This window comes from Trachurus trachurus, assembly GCF_905171665.1.
Source record: "Trachurus trachurus genome assembly, chromosome: 14".
NCBI classification, from domain to species: Eukaryota; Metazoa; Chordata; class Actinopteri; order Carangiformes; family Carangidae; genus Trachurus; species Trachurus trachurus.
In genome coordinates, this window is record NC_139903.1 from 13,977,382 (window position 1) to 13,994,163 (window position 16,782).

The following is a 16,782-nucleotide window of genomic DNA, read 5'->3' on the forward strand; positions in this document are numbered from 1 at the left end:
AAGTTACAGCATGTATACCATCTAAAGGCCCTTCCCCTTCAATAGTGACTTCATTCAATGTCAAGAACTCGAACTGGTCAGTTTCTAATAAATACATAAATTAAAAATCTGACAAACTGTTGAAACTGAAAAATACACTGGTGGTGGTGAATGAACTAAGTTTTCTGCATGAAAAACATTTTGCAGAACTAATGATGTGAGCAAAATGTGGCCACCACTGAAAACGCAAAGGGCACTGAACAATTTTAGGAGGAAGCTTCACCGCTATTTCCTAGTGAGAAACAAGTTTCCTATTATGTACGGGTCACCTCTTTATTCTCTCTTTATGACGGCAATGTGTACTTCCTGTTGCAACAGCTCTGCAGAAAACAGCCCATCCTGCAATCTAACATGAGGTTCGCCTGCACTTCCACATTAAAATCAGCATGGAAGCAAATCGGTTTATCACCCACACTGATGCACCTTTAATTCATTACATTAACATTGCGCCGCTGTGTCTGCTGATGAATTATATGACTCCCCGCCCCCTTAGAATTAGATGAGCTTATGCACATGCAATGCAGCATGCCTGCAAAACCACAGACATACAGGACATACAGTACCGAGTGCTGCAGCACAGAGGATCAGCCTACACTGTCATTATTTCAAGGTGATTTTATCAGCAGAACAAGGCTGCCGATAATTCTTCTCTCTTCAACACTTCATTTTTACAATAGTTTTTGCTTGACACAATAGGGAGTGGTAGTCGCACAAAAATGCAGTACACCGATGCAGTGCATACACTATCTTTCATGAAATATAAGAAATCTAATGCAGACACTAATCCCCTCACAGTGGAACGATGTTTATGTGATTATACAGGCTTAACAAGCTTAGAAGGAAATTATTTCAAAATATTGCATGGATTTCTTTATATTTTTATGTCTTTATGACTCATAGGTATTCCATTATATTATTGGTATCAGAGATTCAATGGTTCATCGTAGAGTGGATGGTGCATTTCTGGCCCAAGCTACAGTTGTCGACCTCTCAGGTGCGGCAAAAACACGGCCATGAACAGACAGGTATCCTCTAGCAGGGTGAGGGATCCTGCAGGGGCTGAGAGACTGAGACCTCTGCAGTTTCTTCATGGCCATCAGTCGGGAAGAGGAGCTTCTCCCTGAGTACAGCGGGACATTGGATTTCATGGATGCTGCAGAAAGTGATGGAGACCAGTGGCTTGACCCCATTCTGGTAGAGGAAGAGGATACATCTGGGAAAACAATCAGAGATGGTTTGTTTTAACTGTTCTAACAACGCCATGAGTTATCTGTTCCAGCTTTCATGTTAAATTACCAAATCTGATGAATTTTCTTTTCCTTTGATCTTTGAAACGGGAGGAAACAGATCCAAACCTGATGGAGGACAAATGATTTGATCAGCAGTGTGACAGCCGTCTGTTTCCAAATTCCGGCTGTTCCTGACGGCCTGGAGGGAGCGAAGGCTGGTCCGCGCAGGTGACCTCGTCCTGCCTGCTGATGTTGCTGCAAAACACATTTCACAGTTTTAGTTTTACAGGTCACATGCACTTCCTCAATTTCACTTTTTTTCACAACCAATTTAAACAGGATCAAACTTCATTTTTAAACTAATGTCTTTTCAGGAACACTCTTTTTTTTTTAAAACAAACTGGAAAGTGTGTTTATTGTGGGCTTTATCACAGCATATCATAGTAACTTTTATAGGTAAACTCACTCTTCAGTTTGTTAAAACAAATAGGATATCATTCCATAATATCCTGTGTTTTGGAAACATTCAGAATCGCTATTTTCTTTGTGTAAATAATAAAAGATTTTCTTTCTTTTTTTTAATTGTTAAAATCACATTACTAAAAAAAACAATTAGATTTAGGAATGAATTAAAATGTCCTTAAAGGCACAAACAGCCTTTTTGTTTGACTGAGAAATTACACACCACAAACTGCAGTCAAGATTGTTCAATCACAATCAGGGCCGTCGCTAGTAATTCAGGTTCCCCTGAAAAAATTCTGAAGTGGGGCCCCAACCCCCTAAATTTTCATCCCCACTTTTTTCATAGACTATGTATTTTTTATTTAATTCAACCAGGGCAATGATGGCCGCAAGTGACAGTAACATACAACCTGCCTGTCATTCTGATTTAATACTTCTCCACTATGTCTCATGAAACTTTTGGTTTGGTACTACGTTAGCTAATAACTGTCTCAAGAGTTTGCGGGGGCCACTGTTGCTTCAGCATGGACTAAACCATTTTTTTTTAAAAGAAGGCAGGGGGGTATTGCTTGGAAAATAAAACACATTTAATGAATATTTAATGTTTTGTGGCTTTGTTTTGATGCTGATGCAGCATAAGTATTAGTCAGGGTTGTAATTTAGTCATAGAAAGATTAGGCAATCAGTCAATCGTAACGCTTCAAACCAACCTAGCGGGCCATCTGATGACATGGTGATCTGATGTGATACAGTAGGCTACAGCATTATTGAAAACAGAATAGAAAGCATCTGTAGACGCTCTGTGTACCTTGACTCTGAGCCAGTTTAAGCAGCTTGTACTGGGTGACTTGCTGCTGAAGTCTGACCAGGTTTGGACTCTGGCAGCTCATCTTAGCAGCTGGTGTCGGTGACGAGGAGGAAGAGGAGGAGGAGCTCAGTGACAACAGACTGGGTCGCCACAGAGAGGAAGATGCAGCCTGAGTTTTACTTCCTGGAGTGAAGTCATCAACATTGTCTAGTGCGGTTTTAGAATAAGATGAAAGCATCGCTGGTGACTCAGGGCTTCTCCACAGTGAAGCAGCAGCGGCAGCAGGCGTAGAAACATAATCTTGTCTTAAACCTGAAAGACACAGACTCAAGTTACTGTATCTCCATCCAACACTCACTGAGTATGCAGCGTACACTAAACCATCATATCACTTCTCTGTACTCACTGGCTTCCTGTATACGAGCCATAATGTGGACGTCAGTGATGTCTTCCAGCCTGTAGTTTGTGTTTATTGAGTCATGATGACAGATGCTCAGCTCATTGTTGTCTGTGAAGATTAATAAAGAGAAAATATGCCACAATGTTTAAGAATTATAAACTATCTAAGGTTGTTTTGCATGAAAAGAAGTTGAAGACCTTGAAGCTCTCATCACTTTATTACCTAAACCTTCAGCAGTGCTTTGTGTGTCGGCATGATGAAACCCTGCAGGGCGTCTGTGGAAGCGACTGCTTGATCCTGAAGATACAGAAAGTGGATGGGAGGTAAACCTGTGTATGAGCTTCAGAAAATTATATATTTTTCTAATCACAACAATGTGCAGCACATTGAGCCTCTCAGTGCCGCTCACTTACTTTCATCCAGCCGACTTATCAGCAGACGACACGCCGCCTCCACCTCGGGGCTGGGGTTATCCAGGACGTGTCGACACCACCCGAGAGCAGACTCAGTTTTCTCCTCGGTCATCTGTTTCTTTGGAGACTCATATAACCTGTGAGGAGGAACACATTCACATCAACACATGGCCTACTCTGGCTCATGGTATATAAAAGACTAGTTTGGAGTATCATCAGGACAAATGCAGCTCCTAAACACGTTTTTTTAAGGTGACTTGGATTCTTACATTAAATTGTGTCCCAGTCTTAAGTCTGAGCAGTAAAATTGCACATTTTCTTGCCACACTCTCAGAGGAATATGATTGATGATCTGCTGCGACCTACCAGCTCTCTTCGTCTTGCTCCTCATCCTCCACGTCAAGGAGCTCCACCAAGTCCAGAGCCGACTCCTCTTCTTTCGACTCACTCTCCCACGTCTCTTTTTGACAGCTGTAGTTGAACAGGGTCCCGTCCGTGGCACAGGAAGGTGAAGGTGAAGGTGAAGGAGAAGGAGAAGGAGACTTACACCCCGACTTCAGATGATCCAGTCTTATCCGAGCATCCATGGCAAAAGACTGACTGTGACAGCTCCTGAACCTTACCGGTTCAGGGTCGGGCCACCTGCTGCCATATGGATCCGAGCTGCCGTCCTGTCTCACAGAACTGCTTTTCAGATCACTGCAGAAAAGGCAGCATTTTGTAGTCGTGTCAAAGTCCACTGGAGGCCGGTTGCAAAAATACCGACTCCAGTCGCTCTTCGGTTGGTCTTGTATTTCCATTTTCCTGAAGAAATCCTCAAAGTTTCTCACTTATTCAGGCTCTCATCCAGTTTTCCACCTCAGTGTGACATGATGAAGATGTTCGCTGCTGTCACAATCTGTCTAAATCTTTGTTTTAAAAACAATATGATTATCCAGAAGTTCAAATTATGATCATTTTCTTCTGCACGAGCAGCAACTGTGCAGCTTCACTGCACCGCACACGTCGACCCAGATTGGTCAAGTAGTGCTGTTAAGTATAGACACACAACAGATTGGGTGGATTTAGAGAAGCATCATGAGCTTATGTGGATTAAAGAGTTTGTGTGGCTACTAAGAAAGAAAAAGACGCCCAGGATCACACCATCAAGGATAATATGGACAATAACTACTGACCAGTGCTAAAAAATATTTGTCTCCCTGCTTGGTTAAGTCGGTCAAACTCTTTACATTCAGTGCAACGAGGAGTTAACTGCTGCATCTGAGGTTGTGATCCATTTATTTGTGTCCTGTAAGCACTGATGATGGCAGCTGGTCTGAACCGTGCTGCTGCTGCTGCTGATTTCTTTGCTTTTCATATTAAACGCTGTTGCCGAATGTCTGTGGTTGATGTGTTTTCAAATATACTTCTGTTTCACTCATCACACCCCAGGAAGTTGCATTGAGAAGTGTGGTCACTCAGACGCTGCTGTTTCTCTCTCTCCCTCTGTGTGTGTCACACACAGGCAGATTAACACAAGGTTTACAGCGTCTCTCACAGCCGTGTGAAACCTCAGATGTTTCTCATCCCGCACACAGAGACTGAGAAACATTGTTCTTCCTTTCTTTACGTGAACTGTCACTGTTACACTAACCTCACTTACCATTTAATTCTGTCCTATATTTAATCCACAGACAATAATTTACCTCACCCTCCAGCTGACAATAAGGGATGATGCATGTGTATTTAAGATAAGGAGTTTTTTGGGGGGCCATAATAACAATAGTAATTTCACAGTATCTAAGAAAAGACATGAAGCAGGAAGGTGCACTGTTAGGCTTTCACAGTGACACAGGACATGTTCAAACCGAGCCTGATCTATACACATAGACATTTGCCTTTTTCTTTTAGATCTGTAAAATCTAGAAAAATAAATCAACTACAATAATCACTATCTCTTCAGTTTTTAAGGGGTGACTTTGCTAGAAGGTAAAACTCACTGCAATGACCTCTAGGGGCCGAAAGGTAAAAAAGTTAGCTGAAACTCTGACCCTGAGATCAATCCTGGGTGTGGTCAGGAGAGCATCAACGACAACAGTGGAGATACAGCACAGGGGTTGTTTGTTTAGAGAAAACGCCTGTGTGTAAATACCATCTAAACCTCAAACAGTTATACGTATGGCTTATAGAGACGAGACAGACGCAGCTATAGAGCTGAGGATTTGTTGATGAGTTTTGAGCAGTGGACAGAGACAGGACAGCTCTTCCTCTGTCCTCTGAGGCCTCTGACTGCAGCCTCACACAGAGCTTGAACACATGCTAATGTGAAACATTTTGCAGAACTATGAAGAAACAGAAACAGCATTTCCTATTAAGTGTAATCACTTGACCACAACTCAAGGTCCAAGCACCTTTTTTTTCTTTTTCTTTTCTAAAACATGTTTTTTCCATGGAGGACTCTCATGCTCTAACACACCTGTAGCCTACAGGGCCTCAAATTGTTTTCCAGGTAGGTAGCCTACAACTTCAACCACATGGTAGAGCCAGAGACACCTGCAGACTGGCAGATATAATATGGTATATCATGTCACACACTGGCATTTTCAAGTTTCACTTTGTGCAGTAATGTGAGTAGAGCATTGACAAACACAAAGGTTCAGTAATGTCATGAGTGATATGTGATTTAAAATAACGACTTAATGCAATGTGTGTTTTCAAAGTAAACAGTGTAGTATTTTAAAGTGGCCTTAGGTTCATTTAACATGAGGGAGGAGGTGTCTCTCTCTTCCTCCTCCGTGCCTGCAGCGCCGCACCTGCGCCCTGCCTCCTGCCCTTCACCTCGCCGCCCACCGCCTGCTGCTTCCTCCGCTTCCTCCTCGTCATCGCCGATGCCTCCCTGCTCCCTGCGGTGTCACTCTCCTCTCTAACGCCGACCGACGCTTCTTCCTCACCGGCCGCTGAAACAAAACCAAAAAAATAAATTAAAAAAATGCCGCACTCTCAAGAGGACTTTTCCCTCTGACATGTGGACTACCGAGCGACACACCAGACCCTGAAGCGCCACCTCCGCGGCGGAGGAAATGCAGGACTACAGCGGCAAAGCAGCAGCCGGGAGCCCCGGTGCGAGCCCAGCGCAGGTAGGGACGGATGTTGTTTGGGCTTTAAGCTACTTTTTTTTTATTTTTTATTATTACCGTTGAAACCAAAGCAGATATTTTACTATATGTGTGGTGTGGCCTTAAGAGGAAGGTTAGTCGCTCTAATCATTGTGGGACCCCTTAACTAGTATCACTTAACAGGGAATAAATAAACGATAAAGACAGAAGTAGCCTAGTTGAGGAGAAGCAGTCTAACCTGTTCCTCCACATTGCTCTGAGCTCCAGGTTTGACTTCAGCTGCACCGCGGACAGCAGAGATAAAAACCTGACTTCTACACAACACATGTGTTGATCTACATTTTTTTCTCACACAACAGCAACACACTGAGGGTTGTGGGTTTTTTTGGGGGGTTGCTATTATACCAGATCAAAACAGAAAGTTTCTATGATCTTGTCCTCAGAGATGCAGCTTTGTGCCACACAGATACTAATGCCTGAGCCATATAGGTCAATTTAAGATGGTTAGGATATAAAGTAACTTAAATCTCAAGGCAATTTAATGTGTTTTTTTTTTTTTTTTTTTTTTTTGAATACTTTTTTCAAGTCAATTTAATTCCCACATAGCCTACTTAATAGTTGCATGATTTTACACAGTCTGTGGTTTTAACCCTAACCCTCTAACTTGGTTAGTGATGTAGGCTACAGCTGCATGTGTTTTGTTTGTTTCCATACAATGAATAAAGTTTTACCTCTGCCTTTGACAGTGTTCATCTCGTGGTTCACAGTAGTTCTGTTACTTCTCGAATCAAAACAGTGACACTGTGCAGTACCTCAACTTCCTACTTAACATAAAAGCCTTCATTCCTGGTTATATATCAACCTATAGTTTCTTTGTCTGCATAAAACATGGTGTTATAGGAAATCTCATAAAAAACATTATCGCTGATATTGGATGTCCTTAAATCTAAACATAGATGAAACCTTGTTAATTGCTTCTATTTGACTGCTGGTTTATTCATGTTTGACCATCTAACAGTAACAGTAACAGCACATAAAGCAGAAGCTGGTATCTCAATCAAACTTCCTCCCTGTAACCTGTCAAGAGTAAACAGTTCCTCTCCGGTGTGTAAAGATGGCCTGCAGCAAAGATGAAGGAATGAAGTTCAGTTTTTAATGAGACATGAGTTAAACCTGACTTGAAACCTATTTTGCCACTGGGGTGAAAGATCTATCATTTCTGTGGTGCGTGTAAACTTTTTTAGACAACCACATCACCAAAAAAAAGCAAAGACACCAGATCAGTTTCAGATTCGCTCTGATATCGGTATTCCTGTATCTACTGTCCTCTCTGATTTCACCGGGTTCACAGAGTGCTTTTTATTTTCCCAGAATTCAGCACATTTGAACGGACACACCGTTACTCAAAATGGCCACAACAACCCGACGACAGCTGAGCCCGTGCCGCAGCATTCACAGGTTGAATCCGGACCCACGGGTGCTGCAGCCGCTCCGACCCCGGACGTCCAGAGGGAGCAGTGGGGAGGGAAGTACGAGTTCCTGCTCTCCTGTATGGGATACTGTGTGGGGCTGGCCAACGTGTGGCGGTTCCCCTACCTTTGTTACCGCAACGGAGGAGGTGGGTGGTTTTTTTTACGAGCATGTTGATTTCCCTCTCTGCTTTTAATGCTAAGTGGTGTGTCTGTTATAATTTGTTACACCCATTTGGACAAGAGGCAGTCTTTGCCCTGCCCTTGGGTGTGTGTGTGTGCTGTCACACTCAGCTCAGAGCTCCTCACTGCTACACAGAGCAACAACACAAAGCGTTTACTAATCCTCTAAGTAGAGACAAGTGTGTGTTTTTCCTTGATTGCACTGCACCAGACATGCGGTCGCCCTGTTTAACCCAGCCTTACTTAACCGTGCATCTTCCCCCTGAAATCAAAACGTGTTGGAGCTCAACCAGCGGTGAAACAGAATAACATCTGTCTATGTAGCTGCCATTCACTGTAGACAGAGTGTGTATAATAAGACGACCTACCTGCCTCTACAAGCCGGTCGGCTTCGAGTTGAATGCATCGGATCATTACTGTGGATGTCTCTCCCAGCACCACCCTTCCCCTCTCACTGACCTATTTCTCATATTCAACAGGTGTGTTTCTCATCCCCTACTTCATTATGCTCTTTGTCACGGGCGTCCCACTCTTTCTCATGGAGCTGAGTTTAGGCCAGTATGGAGCAGCTGGCCCCATCACTGTGTGGAAATGCTGCCCTCTGCTCAAAGGTAATTACTGACATTATGTCCCGTAACTACACATATTCACTGTAAACCAAGGGACACAAACTTTGAGATTATCTTAACAGTGTGGCAATGTAATGTGAGTTTTTATTCTCAGCTACAATTAGCCAGACAGTGTTAACGTAGTGTCAGAAAGATCAAACCACAGCTCTGTATTAATTCTTAAGCGATCCTGAGCGTCCACTCTCAACAACAATGTGATGATTTGCATGAGCAGGATCTCAGGTTGACGTCAAAACGCCAGCGCTGCCAGTCAATCCAGACTAATGTAGTAGTTCAGGAAAATAACCTGCTGCTGACTCACATCACTTTAAGTCATGTGGCCAATCCTGAACAAGTCAAGCTGCTAAATATAAACACGTGAGAAGGAAACCTGCAGGAAGTGTCTTAGAGCCCAGGAATAGAGCAAGAAAAGCAGGTTGGTTTTAACCCCGAGTGTTACAAAGGAAGTGAATAAGTTCTGGTGAACAGTACCAGTGTTGAATGTCATGATTAAGACACAATATACTCTGAGTTATCCATTAAATATACTGTATATTCTGTATAAACAGTATACAACACAGAGTTCAAAGTAAATAAATCTGTGCCAGATACAATACAACAATGTTATGCAACATTTCTCTTCTGTCATTTTCTGCAGGTATTGGCATTGGGATGCTCTGTGTGTCCACGCTGGTGTGTCTATACTATAACGTCATCATAGCGTGGACATTTTACTACCTGGGCAGCTCCTTCCAGAGCCCTTTGCCCTGGTCCTGTGATGCTATAGCCAATGCTGCTCTCTGCAACAAAACAGCGAACAGCACCACTGGTAAAACCCTCAGCCCCACAGAAATCTTCTGGAAGTAAGTGCTTCTTTTTTCTTTCTTTTTTCTTTACACAATCACTCACCACCTCTCTTATTTTGCAAATGTGTGCAGACTGTTTAATTATTCTTTAGACTTTAAGTGCACTGTATACTTAACAGCGTGCCATTTTATACCTTTTTGTATTTAGAGAATGTGCTATTTTTCTTTTTCTATTATAGCTCTCACACTGTGCCAATACTTTTTGTGACTTTTTTTAAACAAACACCAGTTTTGTTTACAGTTACTGGACTTACACTGTCACCTTTTCAGATGAGTTGGAGGAACCTTATGGCCAGACCTTAATGTTGATTCCTGTATTATATATTGTAGGCTACTCTATACACTGAGACTGTACTTAAGAACTATGAACCATTTCGGCATTTTATAACTGTAGTTATACATCCTGATGGCGTTAATACCTTACCATTACAGTATCATAGTTAATCCTCAGTTCTCTTGCATGAAAGGTTGTATTGTGTTTGAACACAGTGCTGCGGTGACAGCTCAGTGAGAGCGACGGTTTATTGATATTCAGCAAACAAACCAAAGGGTGCAGTCTGAGGTTCAGATGCAACGTTTAAGTCAGACTGTTTATACACCATGGTCACAAAAACATCATGGCCCATTCCTGAGGAGCTGAAAAAACACACATGAATGCTTATGATGACAGATACCAAACTTCCTGTCCAGATTATAAAGTTCTAAGTTGTTATTTTTGTTATAGTAAAGAAAAAAATGGAAGAAACAGCAGTATGAATGGTATAAATGTTTATCCAAAACAATACACTGTGTGAGCTGTTTAATGGCGCTGACAATTGCGCTCTTAATCCTTTATGATTAAATAGAGCACGTTATTCATCAGACTTCATAAATCTACACAATGCACAAAGGTATTTTAATTTATTACATTTTTGTCATCAAATATCTAAAGTGTGACAGGCAACATGTTGTGTACTGGACATGACAATTATAGATTGTAAAGGCAAATATTAGCTGTGTGAATGTTCAATAAATATTACCTACTGGTATATTATTCTCCTAATTAAGATAAGAGATAAGATCAGATATACGTTTACTGATCCCCTGTAGAGAAAATTCAAATAGACACTTTGGTACAGAAATAGCAGCACGGCGGGGTGGGTGGGGAAGGGAGGGGTGTAATAAATGAATAATCAAAATAAGAAAAGAAACAGAATTTCAAATCAAATCAAATCAACTTTATTTATATGGCACGTTTCATACATTGTAACACAAAGTGCCTCACAGAGGATAAAAACAAAACAAAACTTTAAAATGAAGATATTATCCACTGAAACATGGACAATTGCACCGTAAGTCTCTCTCAGAGCACTGGATTACAGTTTTACCTCTTGCGTATTTCCCCTGTTATTTTTAGTGCCGTTAAACAATGAAGAAAAATATTTGAACACTCAACATTGTGAGTAATGTTCTTTTTTTTTACTTCAGACAAATATCTTCAAAGCCACTTATTATTCCAGCCGAACAACTGCGCCTTGTTTATTTTGCGTCATTCAGTCAGTGCGTAGTAGGTGTGACAGTAAGTGTGGTCATAGGTGTGCTGTAATAGAGTATATGTGTGTATGTTTTCCTGCAGTGAGCGAGTGCTGGGTGTCGTACACAGTCAGGGCCTTCATGACCCGGGCCCCGTGCGGTGGCCCCTGGCCCTGTGCCTCCTGGCCGCCTGGATCATAATCTTCCTGTGTATGCTCAAGGGCATCCGCAGCTCTGGCAAGGTGAATCTACACAATGTTGTTATTGTCAGCTCACACACACACATATATTCATGCCCTTTGCTGTCAAAACGTGTCCTCCGAAAGCTCATCCATGTCGTCCCTGTTTCAGGTGGTTTATGTCACAGCCACCTTCCCGTACTTTGTGCTGGTTGTCCTGATCATCAGAGGGGCCACGCTGGAGGGCTCGCTCCAGGGTGTCAAGTTCTACCTCACGCCAGACTGGGGCCGGTTAGCTAATGCACAGGTACTTCTGATAATAAGGTCACATATGTGTGGCGGCCTGGGAAAACCCGTCGGAAGTCGCTGACGTTCTATTGTGGCAAATAGCCAAAATAGGTGGAAAGGTACTATTTCCCCAATTTTGATATTTTGTGTGATTCTGGTACTTTGAACTCCCTACTACAATACGGAAAGTACATCATTTTATGTTATTGTGGCGAATAAAGCGTTTCATTGCAGCAGCAGTGCTAGAGGAGAGGAGGTCCGTTGTTATTGTAGAGGTAACATTCAAGGACCGTCGGAAAGCATAACATCACACGATTCAGATACAGGTTACAGCTCGTCTCTATCATAAACGGTTCAGAAGTTGTTTAATGTTTTGTAAAACACTCGTCTTTAGAGGGTTAAAACAGCAACATTCTAGATAAAGCCATTTTTCTCACTTTTCAGTTTTTTGGTCATAATAAATTAAAATGCCCATAACTTTTGATCTGAAAGGGCTATCTCATCTATTCAAACAGTTATGAATAGCTGAAAACTTCTAGTTTATGGAAATATCAAAACATGATGTCAAAATCCCACCATGTGAAGGGTTTTCCCAGGCCCCCACACATACGAGGTAAATAACTACAGATATTTTCCTTAGTTAAAGTTCATATCTGTCTGAAACATTGCAGGTGTGGAATGACGCAGCCTCACAGATCTTCTACTCCTTGGGTATTGGAGTTGGGGGGCTGCTGTCTATGGCCTCTTACAATAAGTTTGACAACAACGTCATCAGGTGAGTTTGCGCTCGGCTCTGACGTGCTGCTTCCATGTTGAAGTCACAGCAGCTTCAGTTTCTTAACCGTGCTGCTTCTTGTGGTTTCAGGGACACTATAATTATCACAACAGGAAACTGCACGACCAGCTTCTTCTCAGGATTTGCCATATTTTCAATCCTGGGTCACATGGCGTGGAGGAAGGGAGTGCCTGTCGGAAAGGTGGCAGATACAGGTAGGTATCTTATTAACAATCTCACTTCAGTGTAGCTCACATGGATAATTCATGTGCCTCTTTTTTCTAGTCCAACTTTGTTTGCAGCTAGATTCAGTAAGATTTCATGGCACAGGCATCAGTGGGCAAATTAATTCTGCTCGACTTTAGAGTTTGTTTGTTATACTAAATGAACCCTGAATATTTTATTTTATTTTATTTGTCTTCAGGTCCTGGTTTGGCCTTTGTTGCTTACCCAGAAGCCCTTGCTCTACTACCAGGCTCCGTGTTCTGGTCCATTATGTTCTTCCTCATGCTCTTCATGCTGGGGATCGATACACTGGTGAGACTTTATGTCAATTTTATGTTAGATACTTGCAAAAAAACCACAATAACAACCAAAAACAATCAATCATCTTGTGAATGACATCTTCTGCTCCGCTTCCTCCCAGTTTGGCAACATGGAGGGCATCACCACGGCCGTGATGGACGAGTTTCCACAGCTCAGAAGAAACGCGCTGCACAAGTCCTTGTTCCTGGGCGCGCTGTGTTTTGGCTTCTACCTGATGGGTCTTTTGTTAGTGACCGACGTGAGTGTGAATTTGAACATGTGATGAATGTTTTCTGCAATTGCATTGTCTGTGTGATCATCCTCACATTTCCCTCCCCCTCCTCCGCTGTCTTTGTGTCCATAGGGAGGCATTTACTGGTTCACTCTCATTGACTCCTTCAGCACTAGTTTCGGCCTCATCATCATCGCCCTCTTCATGTGCCTTGGCATCTCCTTCTTCTATGGTAGCCCATCTCACTCCCCTAACCTCCTCAATCATCTCCTCTACTGTAACACAACGTCATTCCCCTAAACAAGTCTCAGACACTCGGGTCACATGATGTTCTGCACGTTTTATAAAAAGAATGAAAACTGCACTGATATCACTCATTTTAACTGCACATCATTTCACCATTTTGTTCCTCTTAATGATAAATTGAACACATTTTCTGTCACGTTCTCCTGTCCCAAAAAATATCTTGTTTTTTCCAGGCTTTCTAATACATCTCTTAATGAACTTTCCTCATTAGGAGTCAACCAGTTCTGTCAAGACATTATTGATATGATCTGCCACTGCCCTCCCTGGTGCAGCAAAGTGCTGCTTTACTTCAAAGCATGCTGGGTTTTCTTCACTCCATTTCTCCTGCTGGTGAGTAAACAAGTTAGTTTTAATGTTCATTATTGATAGACACAGGTACAATGTGACATCCGTATGATTAGTATGATCTGTATTAGCTAGCTTATCATGTTATCTGATCCTTAAAGCAGAAGTAAGCGATCCGGTCGTTTTGGCTAATGCTGCGTTCCAGGCAGGCTTTTGAAACCGTAAATTACAGCTTCAAGTCACAACTTACGACTTTGTAGCGTTCCAGGCAACCCGCTCGTGTTTTTCCGACCTGTTTTACCTGTGAAAGTCACTATAACGGCCACTCGTAACTTCCGACCCGTGAACTCGTACCAGATCGAACTGGTACTACTTCACAGGTCAGAAAAACACAAGTTACGAGTTGCCTTGAACGCACCATAACAGTCCTCGTCCCTACATCACCACATTCACGCGCATCCCTTGGCTGCACACACAGCCCTGCATGCCGTTCTCTCTCCTCATTGGATAAAAACTGTAGGATACGATAAATGTTTTCTCCTCGGCTCAGAGCAGAGCAGAGGGACTGAGAGACCCGTGTTTCCGTCCAAACACTCTATGTAAGTGATTGCTGTCGGAAGATATAACTATTTAAGACTTATATTAACACAAAAATAACGCTTACTTCTGCTTTAAGTCTAAATGCACTGACGTTTTATTTTATCATATTTGTGATGTTTTTCTTTTTATTTCAAGCTTGTTCTGTGAAAATGTCTGTATGTTAAAAAGTCTGAATATATCTATAGCTTAAGCTACCACTCTGCCTGAACTGTGTCACTGTGAAAAGGTGACAAAAAATTGTAAAATGAGCTGATAATTGAAAAAGTAAAAGCATATTGTATTCTTTTGGTGCATTAAACAGAATCAGAATTGTTATTCTTATAATTATGTAATATCCATAATGACCTTCAATGCCAGCTCATCTCATTAAATTGATGAGCTAAAGCACATTTCATATACAGTGCCTATAATATTATGCATATACTGCACAATCTTACATCACTCCCTCTCTTATTTCTGTATGTTGCCTCAGGCAGAAATACCATCTCCAATGAGACGGGTGGTGTCTTTATTGTCATCATGTATTGTTGTACTTTCAAATGGTAATTTGATGAGGGGTGAGATACTGAGCTGCCCCAGCGAACTAAAAATACCCCCGTAAATGACTAAATAGTTTATCAGAAACTGAAGGAGAAAAGATGATAAATCAATTACTAACTGTCCCAAAAAGGTCAAAGAAACTAAAATAACATTGCTGATTTTGTAATGCAGCCAACTGTGCTGAAATCTTCACAACAAGAGTTTTGAATAATTCAAGAGGAGAAACTGACATTCAATCTGAGTTCACCCTGCAGCTCCTCTCTGTCTCTTTTGCTGCTGTTGCCACTGTTGCGTTTTGTGAAGATGAAACCATTCCTCTGTTCACTTTTTGCCTTTCCTCTTCTCGGCTGCAGTTCATCCTGACGTACATCTTCATCGAGATGTACAACACATCGCTCCACTACGGGTCCTATGTGTACCCACGGTGGGGTAAAGCTCTGGGCGTGTGCATGGCTGCGACCTGCTGTCTGCAGATCCTCATCTGGGCCATTGTGGCCATGGCCAAGGAAACTGGGACACTGAAAGACGTCAGTATCACCACTTAAGTCATTCTGTCACTATGAGGTCCGGTTACCTCTGTCACTGTCACACTAATTGCATAGCTCCAACTGTCTGTCTTTTATGTACCTATTTAAATATCCAACACAACACAACAGATGAAGTGGTCCGTCTCCATCTTCTTTTTCGCAGCGTTTCCAGAAATCGATTCGACCTCTGAACTCCTGGAGAGTGAACAACTTGAACAGCACAAGCAGAGTAGAGGAGCGCGTGGAGCCCGAGAGAGTGGAGGCTCCGTTCACTGTCACGCTCACAGACATGGACTTCACAGCCATGAGGTGGGAGACGAGCGAAGCGTGACAGCACGGAGAGCGGGGATGAACGCACAGCGATGAACTAATGATGTTGTCAAGAGACAGAGGAATGTACCATTATGTTATTGGCTCCAGTCTGGCTCTGGTGGCCCACGTCTGTGTGTCCTGCAGGGCAGTGTGGAATGGATGACTTTATTTATACTATAATGTATGATTGAATAGTATTTTTAACTTTTTTTTTTTTTTTTTTTACATTGTGTAGAATATAGGGTCACAGCTGTAAAGCTTGGATTCTCCTCATCGTAGATTGCTTGGCAGCACCTCAGGACTTTTGAATGAGCATATTTCTGAACATATTTATTGTCGTAATAGTGCAGAACAACGAAAATTTCACTCCCAGCAGCACCAGATTTTATTTGTCTCGCTCCAAGGAGGAGAGAGAGACAACTAAAGTGCAGAGACTGTCACCCATGACACCACTGATAGACCTGGAGAAGTGACAATACAGAAGGAAAGGTGCTGGTAACACGGCTTTACAAAGTCAGGAATACTTTACTTCTTAAATGTTTGCGTAAGAAATAATTATTGCGGATAATAAATAAATACATTTAATATATCTTGCCAAACTATTTTTCAAGATGCTGTAAGATTTTCCGTCAGATATCTGCAAAAACACTACATTTTCAATCAAATCGGATCAGTCCTAGAGAAAACCGATGCATGCATTAAATTGATATTGTCACATCTACATCTCACATTGATGTTATAGACAAGCTTTTAATTGGGATATACAGAAGAAACACACTAAGGTGTTATCTTTAGAAAAAACAGATTGGAATCAGTGAGTATTTAGACAGGTAGGTATCAAATTTTCTAATGTTTATTGGAAATTTGCTTTTACAGTTCTCCGATGTTGAATGTCCACTGTGCTATTTATTGGCAGAAACCCCTGAAGTCATTATAAATCATTGGTTTAATGTATTTTGTAGGAAAGGTTTCATCAGTTAAAGATATTGTCTGCTTGAGGAGGTGATTAGTGTCATATCAATCTTGCAAACATTGACTACTCAATACATTTAAATGAGACTCTTGTGTCCTTTGACCTATTACGAAACAAGTCCAATGATTTTAAACCTGGGACACGAAGGAAGTAAAA

General features: G+C 41.9%; 2 protein-coding genes across 2 annotated transcripts; one reads left to right on the forward strand and one right to left on the reverse strand.

The window, feature by feature from the left end:
• Window positions 1-1,044: 1,044 nt before the first annotated feature.
• On the reverse strand, window positions 1,045-5,677 carry LOC310996718 (SLAIN motif-containing protein-like). The gene is made up of 7 exons (XM_083986173.1): window positions 3,718-5,677; window positions 3,352-3,488; window positions 3,161-3,235; window positions 2,945-3,046; window positions 2,539-2,850; window positions 1,336-1,523; window positions 1,045-1,252 (listed from the first exon to the last, which is right to left on the reverse strand). Exons 1-7 carry the CDS (start codon window positions 4,149-4,151, stop codon window positions 1,184-1,186), a joined length of 1,317 nt encoding a protein of 438 aa, XP_083842299.1. The 5' UTR covers window positions 4,152-5,677; the 3' UTR covers window positions 1,045-1,183.
• Window positions 5,678-7,955: 2,278 nt separating this feature from the next.
• slc6a7 (solute carrier family 6 member 7) lies at window positions 7,956-16,614 on the forward strand. Its single transcript, XM_083986795.1, has 13 exons — window positions 7,956-8,064; window positions 8,578-8,709; window positions 9,365-9,569; window positions 11,188-11,326; window positions 11,436-11,570; window positions 12,223-12,326; window positions 12,417-12,541; window positions 12,751-12,863; window positions 12,973-13,110; window positions 13,216-13,315; window positions 13,601-13,719; window positions 15,168-15,341; window positions 15,505-16,614. The coding sequence occupies exons 1-13, from the start codon at window positions 7,998-8,000 to the stop codon at window positions 15,670-15,672; spliced, it is 1,719 nt and encodes a 572-aa protein (XP_083842921.1). The 5' UTR covers window positions 7,956-7,997; the 3' UTR covers window positions 15,673-16,614.
• Window positions 16,615-16,782: the final 168 nt, after the last annotated feature.